Source organism: Carcharhinus amblyrhynchos, chromosome 8 (assembly GCF_965287045.1).
Source record: "Carcharhinus amblyrhynchos chromosome 8, sCarAmb.v2.hapA, whole genome shotgun sequence".
Taxonomy (NCBI): Eukaryota; Metazoa; Chordata; class Chondrichthyes; order Carcharhiniformes; family Carcharhinidae; genus Carcharhinus; species Carcharhinus amblyrhynchos.
The window spans coordinates 113,053,821-113,076,515 of record NC_137331.1 but is presented as its reverse complement, the minus strand read 5'-3'; the positions used below and the strand labels follow the sequence as shown (position 1 = coordinate 113,076,515).

General features: G+C 41.8%; 1 protein-coding gene across 1 annotated transcript in view; it reads left to right on the top strand.

The window, feature by feature from the left end:
- Positions 1–22,447, top strand: part of LOC145346843 (piezo-type mechanosensitive ion channel component 2-like) — an 895,380-nt gene extending 872,933 nt beyond the window's left edge. The window contains exons 52-54 of the mRNA XM_080194667.1: positions 247–326; positions 6,279–6,471; positions 17,961–22,447. Of these exons, the coding sequence (XP_080050793.1) occupies positions 247–326; positions 6,279–6,471; positions 17,961–18,213 (526 nt within the window). The 3' untranslated portion in view covers positions 18,214–22,447. The remainder of the gene's footprint in view (positions 1–246; positions 327–6,278; positions 6,472–17,960) is intronic.
- The last annotated feature ends 248 nt before the right edge of the window (positions 22,448–22,695 follow it).

Here is a 22,695-nt window from a genome sequence, read left to right as displayed (position 1 = left end):
TTGAGGCCACAACCAGATCAACAATGATCTTATAAAATGGCAGAGCAGGCTCAATGAGCCTACTCTAGTTCCTTAATCCTATGTTCCTTTCATTAATTTGTTGGTCAATTAACTCACAAAATAGACTTGCACGCTTCTGGTAAATGGGGCACTGTGGAAATTCATGGCCATTATTTAGTTCGTTAGGAAGCAAGAGTGTTCTTCTTATATTTCATAAACTATTAAAAAAATGTTCTTATTTTACAGAGAACTTGAAAAAATATTCCCAAACTATATTAGGGCTCCCTCTGGTTCGGAAACAAAACCTGTGAAACAGCTTTATGAAAGTAAGTGTGCATGTGCTTCATGAACACACATGAAAATATGAATCCAGTGATACATTGGATATGAGTAACTGAGTAAATAACACTTGAAACAAAATTACTGGTGGGGATTTGCTCAAAGCTGCTCCCAATTCACCTCCATAATTTCTCTAGAAATACAGCACCCACCCTGTTTATCCATTTGGATGAGGTTTCTTCCACTTCTGGGTAAATTACAAAAGAACATTATAAATGGGTGCACGAGTAGCCCGTACAGATCCTGAAGCCTGCTCTGTCAGTCGTTAAGATTGTGGTTAATTTTTGATCTCAACTCCATTTTTCCTACCATGGCCGGAATTCTCCCAAAAATTCTAAGTGTCAAATTCCCGATGAAAACTGCAGTAATTTGGATTGTTTTTGTTTTCAGTGGGAGTTCAGAGAAGAATCTCCCACACTGTGTGCACTGCAGAGGTCACTAGCATGTATACCATTATGAAACTGGGGGCAGAACCTTTTCCCGTTGGAGAGGCTGATAGCATGGCAGTGAGCGGGCCACTGCATTATGTGCCAAGATCGGTGCATACGTAGTGGCCCCATACTGCCGGCTTCTTGATTGCTGGTTAATTCCACAATCCTTGCAACGCTGGCCCTCCAACCCCAGAGCCCGATCGCTGGCCCCTCCAACCATTTTCAGGCCGGCCCTAAACCGACCTTGATTTCCAGTTCCTGTTTTTCACTGCTCCCGATTGCTGGACTCCCTCCTTCCCCCATTGTTCCTGTTTGCAGAGTGGCAGTGAGTACCCCATTCTCACTGAATTGCCCCTGCAGGTCCCGCCCCTTCTCACTGCCCCATGCCTGATGGGCAATGGCAAGGTGCCCCATGAGCATTGGCAATTTCCCCTTGGACAGTGCCAGCACATACCCCCTGGGTGCCAATGCCCCAGGGCATACTCCCATCCCTGCTGCCTGATGCTCTGGGGCCCCCCAAAGGTCCCCCCTTCAATTCAGTAGGGTTAGGCCACTAGTTCCTTGAAAGTGAGGAGCTACTGTAGTCTGCCCTGGAATGAACCACTCTGGCAGTGGGTGGGGGAGGGGTTTGGTGGGGGAGTGATGCAAGCTGGCCCAGAGATTTCAAATAAGTATTCAAATGATTTCCCCACTGATTTCCGGTGAGGAGCTGATGCTGCTGGAAATCCAGCACTGGGAGACACTATCACAGCGGGTACCCATGCGTGAACTGCATGAATCACCCAATACAAGAATCTTCCAGCCTGCTGCGCTGATTTATTAACATCGTGACATGGGAGAATCGCAGTCCTTATTTTCATATCCATTAATTCTCTCATTGAAGCATCCAAAAATGTATCCATCTCAATATTGAAAATACTTGATGACTGAGTATCCACAAACCTCTAGAGTGGAGAATTATGAAGATTCACAACTGTCCAAATAAATAATAATTCCAACTGTCAGCCTTCAACAATCAGCTGCTTATTTTGAGAGGGTGACCATTAATTCTAGACTCTCTAGCCATCGAAAAGAACCTCTCAACAATTACCCTGTCAAACCCCTAAAGAATTTTTTACGTTTTACTGAGGTCACCTTATATTCTTCTAAACTCTGGGGAATGTACATCCATTCCACTCAATCTCACAGCAGGAGCAGCTCTGAGGAAATAACCGATCAATGTTTCAATTCTGTTGAAATTTGATTCTAAAATAACATCTGTTATTTCTGTTCAAAATATGCCCAGTTCCTCTTAAAAATTATGCCTCACCAAACATCACACCTTGGAATTGGTCCATTATCCAAGCACATTTTCAGATGTGACAAAAATTCTGTTATCTAGTATGTAATTTTTAAAAATGCAAATGTATATTATTCTTTCTTGACTATGTTGAAATCAAAGCTCTCTGTACCTACCAATGCTGTAACTCCCATCTTTACCAGGTCCACAAAATATTACAATTTTTTTTGTAATTCATTCTGGAGGTTTGAATATCACTGTCAAACAGCTTTATTGACTATCCCCATTAGCCTTAGAAAGTGTGATGGTTGTAGGATTGTTGCAATCCACAAAGTGGTTGTTTTCTTATCAGTTTGTGATTCTAAGCAACTTATGAGCTGAACACAAGAACACAGTAAAAACATTGCAGGTGGAGCAGAAGTAGACCACTTGCCCCTTCGTGCCTGCTCCAGCATTTGATAAGATTGTGCCTGATCTGGTTCGCGGTCTCAACTCCACTCGCTGTCTGCTCCCTGTAACTCTTACAATCATAGAATGCCTACAGTGTCAAAAGAGGCCATTCAGCCTGCACCAACAATAATCCCACCCAAGCCATATTCCCATAACCTCACACATTCACCCTGTAAATCACCCTAACACTAAGCATGGCCAAATTAGCATGGCCAATCCATCTAATCTACACATCTTTGGAGTGTGGGAGGAAACCCACACAGACAGGGGAGAACATGCAAACTCCACACAGACTGTCATCCAAGGCCAGGATTGAACCCAGGTCCCTGGCGCCATGAGGCAGTAGTGCTAACCATGCTGCCCATTTTGCTAATCAAAATTCTATCTAACTCGGCCTTGATTATTTTCAATGACCCAGCCTCCACTGGTCTTTGGGAAACAGACTTCCCAAAAACACTCTGAGAGGAAAAGCTTTCTCCTTATCTCGGTCTTAAATGAAAGCTTCATTTTTAAACTGTGTCCCCTACCTCTACACTTGCCCACAAGGGGAAACATTCTTTTTGCATGTACTCTACTGAGTCCACTCAGAATCCTATGTTTGTATAAGCTTATCTTTCATTTTTCTAAACTCCAACATATAGGCTCAATCTGCTCAAACTTTCCTCGTAAGATAGCCCTTCATAGAATCATAGAGATTTACAGCATGGAAACAGGTCCTTTAGCCCAACTTGTCCATGCCGCCTTCTTTTTTAACCACAAAGCCAGTCCTAATATGTTCAGCCGATATCCCTCTATACCCATCTTGCCCATTTAATGGTCGGAATGCTTTTTAGAAGACAAAATTGTACCCAGCTCTACTATCCTCTAGCAGCTTGTTCCAGTCAATCACCATCCTCTGTATGAAAAAATTGCCCCTCTGGACACTTTTGTATCTCTTCCCTCTCACCTTTAATTTATGCCCTCTAGTTTTACCTTTGGGAAAAGATATTGTATAGGTAGCTGAACTGTGCCCCTCATAATCTTATAGACCTCTATAAGATCATCTCTAAGCCTCCCACGCTCCAGGAAAAAAAAAGTTCCAGTTACACAGCCTCTCCTTATAACTCAAACCATCAAGTCCCGGTAGCATCCTAGTAAATCTTTTCTGCACTCATTCTTGTTTAATAATATCCTTTCTATAATAGGGTTGCCAGAACTGTACACAGTATTCTAAGTGTAGCCTTACTCATGTCTTGTACAACTTCAACAATCCATCCCAACCCCGTATTCAATGTTCTGACCAATGAAACCAAGCATGCTGTTTACCTTCTTCATCACTCTGTCCACCTGTGACTCCACTTTCAAGGAGCTACGAATCTGTACCCCTAAATCTCTTTGTTTCATAACTCTCCCCAACAACATACAATTAACTGAGTAAATCCTGCCCTGGTTAGATCGACTAAAATGCATTACTTGCATTTAACTAAATTAAACTCCATCTGCCATTCATCCGCCAAATGGCCCGATTGATCAAAGTCCTGTTGCAATCCTAAATAACCTTTTTCACTGTCCACTGTGCCGCCAATCTTGGTGTCATCTGCAAACATACTAACCATGCCTACTACATTCTCATCCAAATCATTAATATAAATGACAAATAACAGTGGACCCAGTACCAATCTCTGAGGCATACCGCTGGTCACAGCCCTTCAGTTTGAAAAATAACCCTCTAAAACCACCCTCTGTCTTCTGTCGTCAAGCCAATTTTATATCCAATTGGCTACTGGATCCCATGAGATTTAACTTAATGCAACAATCTACCATGCAACACTTTGTCAAAGGCCTTGCTAATGTCCATGTAGATGACATTAACTCCACTGCCTTCATCCACCTTCTTGGTTACCCCTTTGAAAAGCTCAGTCAGATTTGTGAGACATGATTTTCCACTCAAAGCCATGCTGATTGCCTCTAATCAATCCTTGTGTCTCTAAATGCCTGTAGATCCTATGTCTCAGAATCTCAGAATACCTTCTAACAATTTGCCACTACAGCTGTTGGGCTCACCAATCTGTAGTTCCCAGGCTTTTCTCTGCAGCCCTTCTTAAACAAAGGCACAACATTTGCCGCCCTCCAATCTTCAGGCTCCTCACCTGTGGATGTTGATGATTCAAATATGTCTGCTAGAGGACCCACGATTTCCTCTCTAGCCTCCAACAATGTCCTGGGACATATTTCGTCAAGTCCCGGGGATTTATCAACCTTGATACACTTTAAGATTTCCAACACCACCTTCTCTGTAATATGTACACTCCTCAAGACATCATTATTTATTTCCAAGTTCACTAACATCCATGCCTTTCTCAACAGTAAATACCGATGAGATGTGTTCACTTAGGATCTCACCCATCTCTTGTGGATCAGCATATAGATGACCTTGTTGAACCTTAAGAGGCCTTACTGTCTCCTTAGTTACTCTTTTGGCCTTTGGCAGATACGGCAAAATTCTCCTTTGCCTGATTTGCCAAAGCAATCTTGTGTTTCCTTTTTGCCCTCCTGATTTCTCTCTTAACTCTACTCCTACATCCCTATACTCTTCAAGGAATCCACTTGATCCCAGCTGCCTATGCATGTCATATGCTTTCTCCTTCTTGACCAGGCCTTCAAGATCCCAAGTTCATCTCAAGAGGGTGGTGAGTGAGTGGAATCGGCTGCCGTCGGTGGTGGTGGAGGCGAACTCATTGGGGTCTTTTAAGAGACTTCTGGATGAGTACATGGGATTTAATGGGATTGAGGGTTATAGATAGGCCTGGTAGGTAGGGAAACAATCGGCGCAACTTGTGGGCCAAAGGGCCTGTTTGTGCTGTAGTGTTCTATGTTCAATGTTCTAAGAATCAATTGGGTGAATGTTCCCTGAACTACTTCCAAAGCAGTTAAATCCTTTCTTAAATAAGGTGAACAAAACTACGTAGTACTCCAGATGTAGTATAAGTAAGACCCTGTACAGCTACAGCAACACATCCCTACTTTTATAATTAATTTCCCTTGTAATAAACACCAATATTTAATTTGCCTTCCTTATGCATCTGCATTCCAACTTATTCTGAATCATGTACAAGGCCACCCAGATCAGAGTTCTGCAATCTCTTTATATTTAAATAAAATTTTATTTTTCTGTTCTTTCTGCTGAAGTGGACAAGTTGATAGTTTCCCATTTTATACTTCGTCAGCCAAGTGTTTTGGCCCAGTCTTAGGGGTTTCTAAATTTCTGAACTCATGTGGTCTTTTTTATGTTGGTGGCACAGTGGTTAGAACTGCTGCCTCACAGCTCCAGGGACCCAGGTTCAATTCCTGTCTTGGGTCACTGTCTGCACAAAGTCTGCACGTCTTCCCTGTGTCTGCGTGGGTTTCCTCCAGATGCTCCCGTTTCTTCCCATAGTCCAAAAAAGATGTGCTGGTCAGGTACATTGGCCGTGCTAAATTCTCTCTCACTGTACCCGAACATGCGCTGGAGTGTGGTGACTAGGGGAATTTCACAGTAAATCCATTGCAGAGTTAATGTAAGCCTACTTGTGACAGTAATAAATAAAATTTAAATTAGAAGCTTGAAGGTTGCAATTTTAAATCCAGGCTTGATGTTGCATTGTCATTAATTTACTTAAAGTTTTAATTATACATTTTATTAATTATTTATTGCTGCATTTTTTCCCCCATTTTAAAATCTGGTGGCAATCCAGCAGTATAGTATTGATGAAAATGTGTAACTTTTTCAATGTTATGTTTCTTATATGTTTATCCAATAGATGATGTTGACTACAGTAGACTTGTTGTAAGACTGGCTCAGAAAAAAGACAACCGTACAGGACAAATTCAGGAATGGTGGACTGTTAATCAGACTGAAAAATTCAACAGCTATGATAATAAAGAAAGCTTAGAAATTATTGTATTCAGTGATAAAGTTAGCCCACCTAGCCTTGGGTTTCTTGCTGGTTATGGGTAAGAAGATACTTTTACTTTGTTTATAGTTATTTGATATATGTTTGTTACAAAACATCAGTTAATTAATGATGGCATCAAATTTCTTTGCTTTCTTCACATGTACACCTTTATTATGTTGTAACTGTATTGAAAAGATTGAGAAAATATATGTTTCCATAAGGATACTTTTACCCCCAGTATTGTGCTCAGCAGCATCCCAAAGACATAAAATGGCCTGGGCTGGGCTGCTGGTTACTTCTAGAGTACCCTGTAAGCTATTGACATAAATATGCCATGTATGCATTTGTGCTATGAGCAAAGGTTTGTTGGTCAATTTCATACACAAAGTTGAAACTTCAGCCATGCATGCCCACTGAATGTCTGCACTGATCACTCACAGCTAAATAGGCATCCAACCACATAAGGGACCACCACGCCCTCCAAATTATATTATTTAAAGAACCAGACATCCAAATTTCACGTGAGGTGCTTTTGACTTACTTATGCTATTGCAAAGTTGGTAGAAATTCTGTGGCTTGTTAAAATCCAGGCTAAAGACTCAAGTGTTTTATGAAGTTAACTTAGACCCTAAGCTTTACATTTGATTTTGGCATTGGTTTCAGTCTAGGGACACTCCAAATGTCTCACCAGGAAGTTTTTATCAAACAAAGTTTATTAAAGGCCACAGTTAAAATACAACAAAAAGAATTAGTGTAACTTTTACCAATTACAAGACTTAAACATGATACCATTTAACTGCCAGCTATTTCTGTTGTTCTAAATTAAACACCATTCCAGAGACACACAACCTTCTTCTGATTTAACACAAACACAAGTATGCTTATGTGATGCTGGACTTTCAGTTTTGTAACACCTATGGACAGAAATACAGGCTAAATGTTTGAGTGAAGGATATTTCCTCAAACTTTATGAAGTAAAAATATCAGACAACTTGCAGTTCCCAGAGAGGGGAAGAACCACTGTTTCTCTCACAGCTTCAAGTAGCTTCTGAAAATGAAGCTAAAACTCAAATGCTCTGTGAAAAATAGCTGTCCTTAGTCACATGACATAACCTGTCAATCATCCCCAAATCAAGCACCACTCAGCAAACCCAAGGGACTATTAGATTCACAGAATACTGCATTCATCCAGATTAAAAATAAACATGTCAATTACATTGCTTCAGTAACAATGAAAGACACTGGCTGCAAAATGGTGTTGACAAATTGCCAAGGACTGCAGAAACATCCTGCAGAGAAATGTGATTAAAATACATTTTGATTTGTTTTATTATTGTCACATATATTAACATACAGTGAAAAGTATTGTTTCTTGCACACTATACAGATAAAGCATACTGTTCATAGAGAAGGAAATGAAAGAGTGCAGAATGTAGTGTTACAGTCATAGCTAGGATGTAGAGAAAGATCAACTTAATGCAAGGTAAAAGCACATTATCATTGCAGCCTTGTTAAACCATAGAAAAACCATAGAAAAATTACCGCTCAGAAACAAGCCTTTTGGCCCTTCTTGTCTGTGCCAAACCATTTTTTGCCTAGTCCCACTGACCTGCACTTGGACCATATCCCTCTACACCCTTCTCATCCATGAACCCCTCCAAGTTTTTCTTAAATGTTAAAAGTGACCCCGCATTTACCACTTTATCCGGCAGCTCATTCCACATCCCCACCACTCTCTGCATGAAGAAGCCCCCCATAATATTCCCTTTAAACTTTTCTCCTTTCGCTCTTAACCCACGCCCTCTGGTTTTTTTCTCCCCTAGCCTCAGTGGAGAAAGTCTGCTTGCATTCACTCTATCTATATCCATCAAAATCTTATACACCTCTATCAAATCTCCCCTCATTCTTTTACGCTCCAGGGAATAAAGTCCTAACCCTATTCAATCTCTCTCTGTAACTCAGCTTCTCAAGTCCCGGCAACATCTTCATGAACCTTCTCTGCACTCTTTCAACCTTATTTACATCCTTCCTGTAACTAGGTGACCAAAACTGTACACAATACTCTAAATTCAGCCTCACCAATGCTTTATATAATGTTACCATAACACTCCAACTTTTATACTTGATACTCAGATTTATAAAGGCCAATGTACCAAAAGCACTCTTTACGACCCTATCCACCTGTGATGCCACTTTTAGGGAATTCTGTACCTGTATTCCCAGGTCCCTCTGTTCAACTGCACTCTTCAGACTCCTACCATTTACCCTGTACGTTCTACTTTGGTTTGTCCTTCCAAAGTGCAATACCTCACACTTGTCTGCGTTAAATTCCATTTGACATTTTTCAGCCCATTTTTCTAGTTGGTCCAAATCCCTCTGCAAGCTTTGAAAACCTTCCTCACTGTCTACTACACCTCCAATCTTTGTATCATCAGCAAATTTGCTGATCCAACGCACCACATTATCATCCAGATCATTGATATTGATAACAAACAACAATGGACCCAACACCGATCCCTGCAGTACACCACTCGTCACAGGCCTCTACTCAGAAGCAATCCTCCACAACCACTCTCTGGCTTCTTCCATTGAGCCAGTGTCTAATCCAATTTACTACCTCCCCATGTATACCTAGCAACTGAACCTTCCTAACTAACCTCCCATGAGGGACCTTATCAAAGGCCTTGCTGAAATCCAAGTAGACAATATCCACCGCCTCCCCTTCATCCACTTTCCTGGTAACCTCCTCGAAAAACTGTAATAGATTGGTCAAGTATGACCTACCATGCACAAAGCCATGTTGACTCTCCCTAATAAGTCCCTGTCTATCCAAATATTTGTAGATCCTATCCCTTATCACACCTTCCAGTAACTTGCCCACCACCGACGCCAAACTTAAAGGCCTATAACTTCCCAGATTTCTTTTGGAACCATTTTTAAACAATGGAGGATGGCTCATGTTTTCCAATCATCCAGCACCTCCCCCGTGGATACTGACATTTTAAATATGTCTGCCAGGGCCCCTGCAAGTTCAGTACAAGCCTCCCTCAAGGTCCATGGGAATACCCCGTCCGGTCCTGGGGATTTATCCACTCTGATTTGCCTCAAGACAGCCAGCACCTCCTCCCCTTTAATCTGTAAAGGGTCCATGATCTCCCTACCTGTTTGGCCTGTTTCCTTAGACTCCATGCCCGTTTCCTCGGTAAGTACAGATGCAAAAAACCCATTTAGTATCTCCCCCATCTCTTTTGGTTCCATACACAGTCTACCACTCTGGTCTTCAAGAGGACCAATTTTATCCCTCACTATCCTTTTGCTCCTTACATACCAATAGAAGCTCTTTGGATTTTCCTTCACTCTGTCTACCAAAGCAACCTCATGTCTTCTTTTAGCCCTCCTGATTTCCCTCTTAAGTAGCTTCTTGCACTTCTTGTACTCCTCGAGCATCTGATCTGTTCCTTGCTGCCTGTACATTTCATAAGAACATAAGAAATAGGAGCAGGAGTAGGCCATCTAGCCCTTCGAGCCTGCCCCGCCATTCAATAAGATCATGGCTGATCTGTCGTGGCTCAGTTCCACTTTCCCGCCCTCTCCCCATAACCCTTAATCCCCTCTCTTATCAAGAACCCATCAACCCGCTTCTTAAAAATATTTAGCGAGGCAGCCTCCACCACTTCAACGGGCAGAGAATTCCAGAGATTCACCACCCTTTGAGTGAAGAAGTTCCTCCTCAACTCCGTTCTAAACCGCCTCCCCCTTATCTTGAGGCTGTGCCCCCTAGTCCTACTGTCTTTTTTGAGCGGGAAGAGTCTCTCCACCTCTATCCTATCCATCCCATTCATCATCTTATACGTCTCAATGAGATCTCCCCTCATTCTTCTAAACTCTAACGAGTACAAGCCTAGTTTATTCAGCCTCTCCTCATAGCTCAATCCCCTCAACTCCGGTATCAGCCTAGTAAACCTCCTCTGCACTCCCTCCAGGGCCAAAACATTTCATACAACTCTCTCTTCCTCTTAATCAGTGTTACATCTCCCTCGAGAACCAAGGTTCCTCATTTCTATTTACTTTGCCTTTAATCCTGACAGGAACATACAAACTCTCCACTCTCAAAATTTCTCCTTTTGAAGGCCTCCCACTTTCCATTTACATCCTTACCAGGGAACAGCCTCTGCCAATCCACACTTCCCAGATCCCTTCTCATTTCATCAAATTTGGCCTTTTTCCAGTTCAGAACTTCAACCCGAGGGCCAGATCTATCCTTATTCATGATCAGGTTGAAACTAATGGTATTAAGATCACTGGATCCAAATTGTTCCCTCACACTCGCATCCATCACCTGCCCTAACTCATTTCCCAATAGGAGATCCAATATCGCATCCTCTCTAGTTGTTTTTGAAGGTCTATTGAGACGTCATTCATCCATTCAGATAGGGAAGAGGATTTTGCCACCTGTTTGTAAAAGGAATGGGGATTATGATTGCAATACCTCTGTATTTGCCACAACACTAACAAATGGAACAGAGGTTGAATAGAGGGGAGGCTCTATGAAGTGGGAGGAGGAGAAGGACTCTTCCCAGAAGTCCCGACCCATCATGTGTTTTTCGAGTACACTTATCTGAGCTAGGAACGATGGCAGAGATGACTCAGATTCACTAAGGACATGGTTATATGACTGTGCCACCTTCTTCTGCGCTACCTGGAGTGTCACACTGGGACCAAGGAAGGCACTGTCAGTGGTCAGACAGGTCAGTGTGGCAGTAAGCATCTACATGAGCAGGTCTTTCTGGGCAGGAGTAGCCAATGGTCCAATATCTCCCAGTACACTGCCTGGTGACAAATCCAGGATATGCTTATATGCCAAGAGAGATGATTACATCATATTCTGCTTAAGGTGTAAGGTGCAGGGCGAGGGAGTCGCACACAATTGCAAGCATAACAGGATTCCTAATTGTGCAGGAGGCCATTGACTGCATGTACATGGTTAAGGGCCATGTCAACGGTGCAAGATAAACAAAACAAAAAAAAAGCTACCTTTCTGTCAGTGTGCAGTTGGTGTGCTACCATACACAAAACATCATATTAGTGAATGCTCACAACCCTAATCAGGGGAGATGGTGGCATCATGGCAATGTAATTATACACGTAGGAGAGAATGTACTGTACTAGTTATTCAGAGGCCTAGACTAATGCTTTGAAGACATGGCTTCTGTTTCTATGTTTTTTGGATAAAAATGGACAGGTTACTTTTTTGTAGGTTTTATTGTAGAATAGTGGCCTAAGGAATATATTTTAGATAAATGATGAAAGGGGAATAGGGGAATCATGGTGACAAAGGGAAATGGTAGAATGGTGTCAAGCTACAGTGTTGTTGCAGCTATACTCATCTGGGCCAGTGGCGAGTATTCCATCACACTCCTGATTTGTGCCTTGTAAATTGTGAAGAGGCTTTTGGGAGTCAGGTGCTGAATTACTTGATGCAGGATTTCCTAGCCTCTGACCTGCGCTTGTATCCATAGTATTTCTATGGCTAGTCCAGTTCAGTTTCTGGTCAATGGTAACCCCCAGGACTTTGATAGTGGAGGATTCAGTGATGATAATTCCATTGAATGTCAAGTGGTGATAGTTAGATTCTCTGTTGTTGGAGATGATTATTGCCTGTCACTTGTGTGGCACAAATGTTATTTGCTACTTGTCAGCTCAAGCCTAAATATTGTTTAGGTCTGTAGCAATTTATATATACTGCTTCAGTATCTGAGGAGTCATGAATGGTGCTGAACATGATGCAAACATCCCCAGTTGTGATCTTATGATGAAAAGGAAGATCATTGATGAAGCAAGTGAACATGTTTGGTCCTAGGACACTGCCCTGAGGAACTTGTTTGTTCGTTATGCCTCTCATAGCTGGATTGCTGGAAGAATTTGGAGGCAACAAAGAATGGCTGTGATGCTTTAAAGTGTGTGAGGGTGAGGAAGAATATTTGAATGTTAGGCAAGAGTTTTGAATGCTCAAAACTGTTGATGGGTGAGTGACAGGGTTTTTTAAAATTAATTTATGGAATTTGGGCATCGCTGACTAGGCCAGTATTTATTGCCCATCTCTTGTTGCTCTTGAGAAGGTGGTGGTGAGCTGGGTGGAAATGGTGTGGCACATTGAGCAGCATGAGACATTGGTGGCGCAGTGGGTATGGGATGATCTTTGAAGTACAAAGAACAAAGAACAACACAGCACGGGAAACAGGCCCTTCGGCCCAACGAGCCCACGCCACCGTCCTACTGTCTCAGTGACCTATTCATGATTTTAGTCTACGCCTAACGTGCGAGGATCAGGGAGGTCCAATTTAGGGACAATTTAGTACCCAATCAATCAGCCTAAAAGCACATCTTTGGGGGATGTGGGAGGAAACCGGAGCACCCGGAGGAAACCCACGCAACCACGGGGAGAACGTGCAAACTCCCACAGACACAGGCCCAAATCCATGTGTCCGCACAGCAACAGAGATAGTCTCTGAGCTGTCATGTTGCCCTCGAGATGGTCCAGTTTAAGCACACTAACGACATGAAGCAATAGGCAACTCCCGAAGCAACATCCAAGAGCAGCCCACTACAACCTGCCGCATGCATGCCCCTTGCTGGACTTAAATGCCTGTGGAGACAAAAAAATTCATTATTAAACAGGCAAAGACTAACATTCCTGAGGCAAAACGTATTCCCAAGCCTACAATGTTCAGTAAGGCCTACTATATCCCCCTATATGTAGCCCGCTCATATGGCTGTCTAAGTGACTCTTAAACAACCCTAGCGTGCCTGCTTCCACCACCTTACTCGGCAGTGCATTCCACACCCCCACTACCCTTTGCGTGAAAAACTGCCCTCTAATATTTGTCTTATACCTAGCCCCCCTCACCCTAAGCCCGTGACCCCTCGTTCTATCCATTTCTAGTAGCGGAAAAAGCTTACCACCATTTACTCTATCTATCCCCTTCATAATCTTATAAACCTCTATTAGATCCCCCCTCAGCCGACGTCTCTCAAGGGAAAACAGCCCAAGTTCATTCAATCTTTCCTCGTAAGACAGCCCTTCCATACCAGGCAACATCCTGGTAAATCTCCTCTGCACTCTCTCCAGGATCTCTACATCCTTCCGGTAGTACGGCGACCAGAACTGGACGCAGTACTCCAAGTGAGGCCTAACCAACGTTCTATACAACTGCAACATCAGACTCCTACTCTTATATTCTATACCTCTTCCTATGAAGGCTAACATACCATTGTTATGTGATATTGACTGACCACTCATTTGAAATCGTTAAACTTTTCTCTTAGTGTTGTCAGGTCCTTACGGCCAGGCACCATAAGTGGGATTTTCCAGCCGTGCTCACCCCAAAATCAGAAAATTTTGCTGAGGTTAACTGATCTTTCCATGGTCTGCCCCTCACCTGCTTCGATTCCTGTGACAGGTGGAACGGGAAAATTTGCCCCCAGGTGTTCAGCTCTGGCCACCTGCTCCCATTCAGAGAAGTCTGTGACAGAACCTTAGAAAAGAACAATGTTTGGGTGCAGTTGAGGTTTTCCCCAACCCACCACCCCGGAGGAGGAGAGCTAGGAAAACCAAAGCCAGAGCTCCCTGGATGATGAAATGAGAAGAGAGTAAGACGAAATCCAGGGAAAAAAAGAGGCAGTGGCAGTATGGGTTCAAGAACATAAGAATTAGGAGCAGGAGTGGACCATACAGCCTGTCAAGCCTGCTCTACCATTTAATATGACCATGGCTGATCTTGGGTTTTAGCTTCATTTTCCCACCTGCTCCTCATATCTCTTTAATTCTCTGAGACCAAAATTCTGTCTGAGAATTACAAAGATTCACAGCCCTTTGAGTGAAGTAATTTTTCCTTATCTCCAAATGATTATCTCTAAATCTTTATCCCAAGACTGTGCCTCCGTATTTTAGACTCACCAATTGACAGAAACAATCTATCTGCTTCTACTCTATCAAGCTCCCTCAGAATTTTGTAGGTTTCAATGAGACCATCCTCTTATTCCTCTAGACTCCAGGGAATATAATCCAGTTTACTTAGTCTTTCATCATAGTACAATCCTTCAGCCCATGGACCAATCTATTGAACCTGCGCTCTAATCCTCCAATGCAAGTAAATCCTTTCTTAAATGTGGAGGCCAGAAATTGAATACAGTACTCCAGATGTGGTCTCACCGAAACCCTCCTTTATTCTTGTACTCCAATTCCCTTGCAATACAGGGCTGTGTCTAAGTTACAGGAAACAAAGAATTGTGTTTGTTTTTTGAACAGGAGGATGGTATAATGTGGTGTTCTCAAGGGGTTGGTATGAAGACCACCGTGTCTATTTATGGCCTAAGCTTGGATGTATGAAATGAACTTCAAAATTTGCCGATGTCATAAAACCAGAAAGCATTGCAAATTTGGAGGAGGGAAGTACAAGACTTCAAAATGTCATAGGTTGATGGAATGGCCAAACTTGTGGCAGATGAAGTTTTAAAAAATTAATTTGTGAGTTGTAGGTGTCACTAGCTAGGTCAGCACTTAATGCCCATCCATAATTGTCCTTGAGAAGGGAGTGAATCACTGCATTCCATGTGAGATCGATACATCCACAGTGTTTTAGGAAGAGAGTTTCAGCATTTTGGACGAACAGCAGTGAAGGAACAGCGATATATTTCCAAGTCAGGGTGGTGAGTGGTTAAAGAACAAAGAACAAAAACAGCCCAGGAAACAGGCCCTTCAGCCCAACGAGCCCGTGCCGCCATTTTAACACTACCAGTACCCCCCTCCACCTATGACCTTTATCTATTGTTTTATGGCCATCCACATTGAGGGAAACTAATTTAGGGACAATTTATTACTTCCGGAAGCCGGAGCACCTGGAGAAAACCCACACAAGCACGGGGAGAATGCGCAAACTCCCACAGACACTGGCCCAAATCTATGTGTCTGCACAGCAAACAGTGATAGTCACTGAGCTGTCGTCTTGCCCAGCATCTGGTCCAGTTTAAGCACACACTAACGAAGCACTAGGCCAATCTCGAACAGTCAAGAGCAGCCCAAGTACAACCCATCGCGTGTATGCCCCTCATTGGACAATAAGGTGGACCGACTTAAAACCTGTGAATGATAAGAGAAAAAACATTATTATCATACCATATCCATTTACCAGGGATGCCCCAATGCTAATGAACCTTATTTATGAACAATCTCCTATATCCACCCATCTCCAACCCACTCGTGCCTGTCTAAGTTACTCTTAAACAGCTCTAGCGTGCTTGCCTCCACCACCTTACTTGGCAGAGCATTCCATACCCCCACTACCCACTGTGTGAAAAACCTCCCTCTAATATCTGTGTTATACCTCTCCCCCCTCACCTTAAGCCCATGGCCCCTCATACTGTGTGTCTCTAACATAGGAAATAGCTTACCTCTGTTTACTCTATCTATAGTGAAAAGTCTGACAACACCAGGTTTTAGTCCAACCTATTTATTTGATAATATACTCACAAGCTTTCGGGGTTAGCCCCTTCGTCAGGTGAATGGAGAGTTCTGGCCTCAGACAGAGCATATAAAGCACAGACAGTTTAGAGATTACTGATTAGAATGCGAATCCTTACACCTAACCTGCTGTTCAAGACCTGAAGTGGCTGATAATGTGAGTGGAAGGAGCACTGATCACAGTTTAAAGAGATGTGTATTGTCTCCAGACAGTACAGTAAGTGAGGTTTTGCAAACCCAGGCAAGTCACAGGGGTTACAGATAGTACGACATGAACCCAAGATCCCTGTTGAGACCGTCCTCATGTGTGCGGAACTTGGCTATCAGTCTCTGTTCAGCGACTCTGCGCTGTCGTGTGTTGTGAAGGCCGCCTTGGAGAATGCTTACCCGAAGGTCAGAGGCTGAATGCCCGTGACCACTGAAGTGTTCGCCAACAGGAAGGGAACAGTCTTGCCTGGTGACTCTATCTATACCCAAGGTTCAAGGGGAATGTCTAGGTAGAGATGTTCCCATGGGAACTGCCCTAATCCTTCTTGATGGTAGTGATTGTGGGGTTGAAAGGTGATGTCTAAGAAGCCCTGGTTCATTCTCATGATTCATTTTGTAGATGGTACTCACTGCTGCCCCTGTGGAGTGTGAAGTGATACATTTTGCTTGGAAAAACATGGAGAGACAATGTAAAGAATATAGCAAGCGCAAGAACAGAAATGTTTGGGGATTATGTGTGCACAAATTGTTGAAGGTGATAGAGTATTTGAGAAAGTGGTTAAAAAGATTTAAGGGGTTGCAGGCTTTATAAATGAAGGTGTGGAGTGACCTCATCAGATGGTCAGTATCACAGTAGAAACTTCAAATAGGCATTAGGACAATTGGAGGAGGGAACCGAGTGCAGGGTGTCGAAATTTGCTGATGACACCAAGATTGGGGGAACGGCAAATTGTGCGGAGGGTGTGGAGAGTCTGCAGAAGGATCTAGATAGGCTGGGCGAATGGGCCAGGAAATGGCAAATGGAATTTAATGTTGGCAAGTGTGAGGTGGTCCACTTTGGTAGGAAGAATGGTAGGAAGGACTATTACTTACGTGGCGAAAAACTGCAGCAGGCGACGGTGCAGAGGGACCTCGGGGTCCTTGTGCATGAATCGCAAAAACCCAGCTTGCAGGTGCAGCAGGTGGTCAGGAAGGCGAATGGGATGCTGGCCTTCATAGCGAGGGGGATTGAATATAAAAGTAGGGAGGTCTTGCTGCAGCTGTATAGGGCATTGGTGAGGCCGCAGCTGGAGTACTGTGTGCAGTTTTGGGCGCCGCACCTGCGCAAGGATATTTTGGCCCTGGAGGGAGTGCAGAGGAGGTTTACTAGGCTGATACCGGAGTTGAGGGGATTGAGCTATGAGGAGAGGCTGAATAAACTAGGCTTGTACTCGTTAGAGTTTAGAAGAATGAGGGGAGATCTCATTGAGACGTATAAGATGATGAATGGGATGGATAGGGTAGAGGTGGAGAGACTCTTCCCGCTCAAAAAAGACAGTAGGACTAGGGGGCACAGCCTCAAGATAAAGGGGAGGCGGTTTAGAACGGAGTTGAGGAGGAACTTCTTCACTCAAAGGGTGGTGAATCTCTGGAATTCTCTGCCCGTTGAAGTGGTGGAGGCTGCCTCGCTAAATATTTTTAAGAAGCGGGTTGATGGGTTCTTGATAAGAGAGGGGATTAAGGGTTATGGGGAGAGGGCGGGAAAGTGGAACTGAGCCACGACAGATCAGCCATGATCTTATTGAATGGCGGGGCAGGCTCGAAGGGCTAGATGGCCTACTCCTGCTCCTATTTCTTATGTTCTTATGTTCTTATGTTCTAATACAAAGGCACAAACATTTATGATAGGTGTGGTCATTGATAGAGTAAAAAAAGGGCATGCAATGTGGCAAGTGATTTGGCAATGATTGCTTAACATCCTAAACAGCCAAATTTCTGGGCTCTGATCTTTTTTCAATACAGGGAAATAATTTTTTCATGCTGTTTTCATTACTTTTCAGTATTGTGGGCCTGTATGCATCAGTTGTGCTAGTCATTGGAAAGTTTGTACGTGAGTTCTTCAGTGGAATCTCTCATGACATCATGTTTGAAGAACTGCCAAATGTGGATCGAATTTTGAAATTATGTACAGATATCTTCCTGGTTCGAGAGACTGGAGAACTTGAATTGGAAGAGGACCTGTTTGCCAAGCTCATCTTTTTGTATAGATCACCAGAAACTATGATCAAATGGACACGTGAAAAAACAAAGTGAAAGCTTCTGCTGGTGTGGATGTAAAAGGTTTTTTTAAAATTAAAAAAGCACAATGTCACTGAAAAGCTGAGCTTATCAGTTAGATGACAACAGCTTTTCCTTATGGAGCCCAGGCAGTTGCACGTTTCTTAAGTCCTCTCTGCCTACAGTCTCTCCGCTGATACTAAAGGCTGGTGCTTGTTCTAACGTTCAGCATCAGTTATGGAAATGATTCTGCGTTGCAACTGAATCCAGTTGCTATTTTCTATTTTTAATCAGCCAAAATCAGGACTTCCAAAATGCTTATGTTCCTTGCAGGTATCAACTGTATCAGTCCTTTATATTTCTTCATGCAATGCAATGGTTTTGTGCCATGTAATCTGCTGTCATTATCACCCAGTCACAGAGGAACAAGGCCTGGAGTGATTCAATATTGACGAGGACATCATCAATGAATAAGAATTCTTGGATATCACAGGTGATGCAAGTATATACTGACTGTCCTGAGCAAGGAAAATAATTTGACAATTTGTTTTGAATGCCTTATTTTATTTGTACTGTCAATAGAAAAATATGACCACGTCAGTAATCTTTCTCAGGAAAAAAGTTCATTTATCAAAAGGCTTGTGTGTCTTCTGTAACTTCATTATATTATAGAAACAATGTGAGTACACAATATTGCAATACAATCAAAAGTACTCCAACTTGAGCAAATGTTTCTCCAAGGTGAAAGACCCTGGTGATATTGGTAAAAGTACATGAAATTAAAAGTCAGCAAAGTGTTCAGAATTCACCTGAACTTTTGAAACGCAAAGCCTTCAACTGTTTTTAATTATTTGATTCAACCAAAAGCAACACTACTCTTGCTTGATGGTCCCATAGTTTCATCAGTTTACTTTTATGATGGGAGAAAAATAATAACTGTCTTTCCTCTTCCCTGATTTTTCCATCTCGCTGAGACATCTATCCTTTCATCTACAACATTTGTCAGCTGAGAGCTTGGGCAATTGATTGCCATGTCTCTGCCTGTAGTGGTCTTTAACAAATCTTTCAAAAGTACATAAGAGCCCAGGGCCGTTCATTTCTGATTTTGTTTTTGTTGGGCTTCATTTATTTTCATCCATTGCCTATCAGTGTGAAAGCCTAACCAATATCAAGAACCTATTTGTGGGAGTCAAGGGCACAACTGTGTCACCCTCTCTTGTGTTACAGTAAGTTGGAATAACAATATCATGGGTCTCATCTATTATTGTGTCTCATATCCATTATTGTGCAAGTAACATTTTAAATGGACAAAAATAATTTCTGTTCATGCTGAATAGAAGAAAACGGCCAACTGAGATCCAAATGGTTTGGATAGATTTTGCTGTACTTAGTGCATTTAAATTTTATTTCCATGCCTAATGATCAACAAATATGCACAACAGTCACATGATCAGGTTCCAAAACTAATAATTGCTATCTTTTTATTCTAAATCGAACTTTAAAGGTAACAGTGTTGAGCACAGTATATAGAATATGAAATAATGAGTTAAAAGGAAGTTATGTAACCATTCAATATTGCATAATATTTTGACAACCTAGATTGCCTGCTAGAAAATATGGATTTCTGCATTGAAGCAGATCTGTTTGACGTAAATTTTGATTCTTTTTCTACATATTTCCATATGCAAATTGTTATTGCTACAATGGTTGAAGTCCCTACAGACCTGTGACAGGACAAAATATCAATCTGACGGATCTTAATGTTTATTTTTATTGACTTACCAAAATGCAAACATGTTGAATTTGCTTTAGAAATTGAGCGGTATTACTAAGGATTATGACATCATCAATAGGAATGATCATAACACAGTCATTGGACCTTCAGCTTATTTGAAAAACCCTTCTAAAAATGAATCAGTTGTTGCAGCAAGGATCATTGCAATATAATGTTGCAGTGTATAATTGTAGAAATTTTAATTGGTTGTGCTTCTCAAAAGATTACCACTGACTCAATTACTTGAAATGGTCAGTTCTCAAGATGACCATTCTGTTTCATATATATTGTATTTAGATAAACCAGTTGGTTTCACAACTAGGACAAGCTTGTATCATTAAGTCATTATTAGTAATGTGAAGCAGGGATTAAAATTTACCTTTCTCATTGGTAGATTTTCTTCTTAATGACCTAATTCAGTGGCTGATGAATTTTTTCTGTAACTTGCTACACAATCCCAAGACAGCCCATTTGTTAAAACTTACAGGGCTCAATAGATTGTGTGTTTACATTGGCATACTGATTAACCTGATTTCATTTATTGTCACATATATTGATATACAGTGTAAAGGATTGTTTCTTGCATGCTATACAGACAAAGCATTACCATTCATAGAGAAGGAAACGAAAGAGTGCAGAATGTAGTGTTACATTCATAGCGAGGGTTTAGGGAAAGACCAACTTAATTAAAGATAGGTCCATTCGAAAGTCTGACAGCAGCAGGGAAGAAGCTATCATTGAGTAGATTGATACGTGACTTCAGATCGTTGTATCTTTTTTTCTGAAAGAAGAAGGTGAAAGAGAGAGTGACTGGGATGCGAGAAGTCCTTAATTATACTGGTTGCTTTGCCGAGGCAGCGAGAAGTGTAGACAGAACTAATGGATGGGAGGCTGGTTTGCATGATGGATTGGGCTACATTCGCAACCTTTCCTTACAGTCTTTGGCAGAGCAGGAGCCATACCAAACTGTGATTCAACCAGAAAGAATGCTTTCTATGGTGCATCTGTAAAAGTTGGTGAGAGTTGCAGCTGACATGCCGAATTTCCTCAGTCTTCTGAGAAAGTAGAGGCATTGGTGGGCTTTAACTATAGTGTCGCATGAGGGAACCAGGACAGGTTGTCAGTGATCTGGACACACAAAAACTTGAAGCGCTCGACCCTTTCTGCTTCATCCCTGTGCTGTAGACAGGGGCATGTTCTCCTTTATGTTTCCTGAAGTCAATGACAATCTCTTTCATTTTGTTGACATTGATTATTTATTTAAACAATGTTGGAGTGCAGGTTTAGTCACTTCAAACAAATGCCTGCTTTTGTGTTTTCATGAAGACCTGGACAGAATATCTTGGTAATAATCTGCATATGAAGAAAAGTGGTGAATAATTTGACTCTATGATCCTGCAAGTTATTACAAAGGTAGTCTACTATGAATTACTGTGAGGCTACTATGATTTTCAAATACTGCTGACAGAGGGTCAAAACTAACAGAAAGAGAAGCTAAGTAAACCTGCAAAATTCTTTTAATCTGCAACATTATAGTCATGGTAACCCTTTAACATCATTTTATAAACTCCATGCAAGAGTGAATGTTCATATCCAAATATTCTAGAGTTTTCACCTTTTGGAAGGAATTAATAGCAATTCCTACTGCTTGGAAGGCGATTGGTTGGGGGGGGGTGTTAGTGGAGGGAGCAGTGAAACTATTGCTTTAATTTGATTTTTTGTGATTACCTTAACCATGTTTATTGAAATGAAATAGCTATTTTCAATCTGCTTGATGACAGTGCAGCTGCATGTTCCAACCCTCTCCACCATGTGCACTGTCTCGGATGATTTTAAAATGAACATTTCTGAAGATACATTATAGTGGTTTGAGCAACCAAGTTTTGTATGACACAGGAGTTATGTTATTCCATAGTAGATTTCAATATTACAATGTGTGTTAATTTGTATTTATATTTCAAGTTTATTCATAAACTTCTGGAATAGTTATAGAAAATATGCAATAAGCTTTGTTTCTAGTTGGGTTACTCTGGTTTTCCTCTGAACAAGATGCTGTCTACCAGACTCATACAATTCTGACCCTGCTGTAACAGGAAATATGTCCCTGTTTTATATTTGTTTCTAAGACATCTCACTAAGTGATGAACATTTTCAATAAAATTTCTTGAAAAATTGATTTTCTCTCACCATTAGATTTGTAAGGTCTGAAAATGCCAGGGGCTTTCATCCCAAGTTGCTCTGAATGCTTTTCTTTGTTGCAGACTCTGTATTAAACCACAGGTATCTGGAAATTTCAAAAATTACAACTTCATTGTCCCTTAATATTCCAGATCAGAACTGCCATGAGTGATCATTCTCGTTATTTAAAAAGCTAAACATTTGTAAGATGTGTTTAAATGATGGTGAAATTATCAGTCCTGATATCTCTGATCAAGATAATTTGTACATACTACATAACATCTTATATAATCACTGTTTGTTTCCCTGAGAAGGCGATTAATTATGATGGGCAATAAATATTTGGCTTGTCAGCGATGATTGTATCCCATTAATTACTTCTTTTGAAAAGCGGTGTTGAGAACTTTGAGTTGCTTGATGTAAGCTCACTGCCTGGTGTCCTGGATTGACACCATAATTAATCCTCTCAGTTATAGGGTGGAATGCTCCATGTGGGGACACAGGGAAACCTAAGGACTTGACATAGGTATCCACTGCCATCCCACAAAAACACAACCTGCCTCCAT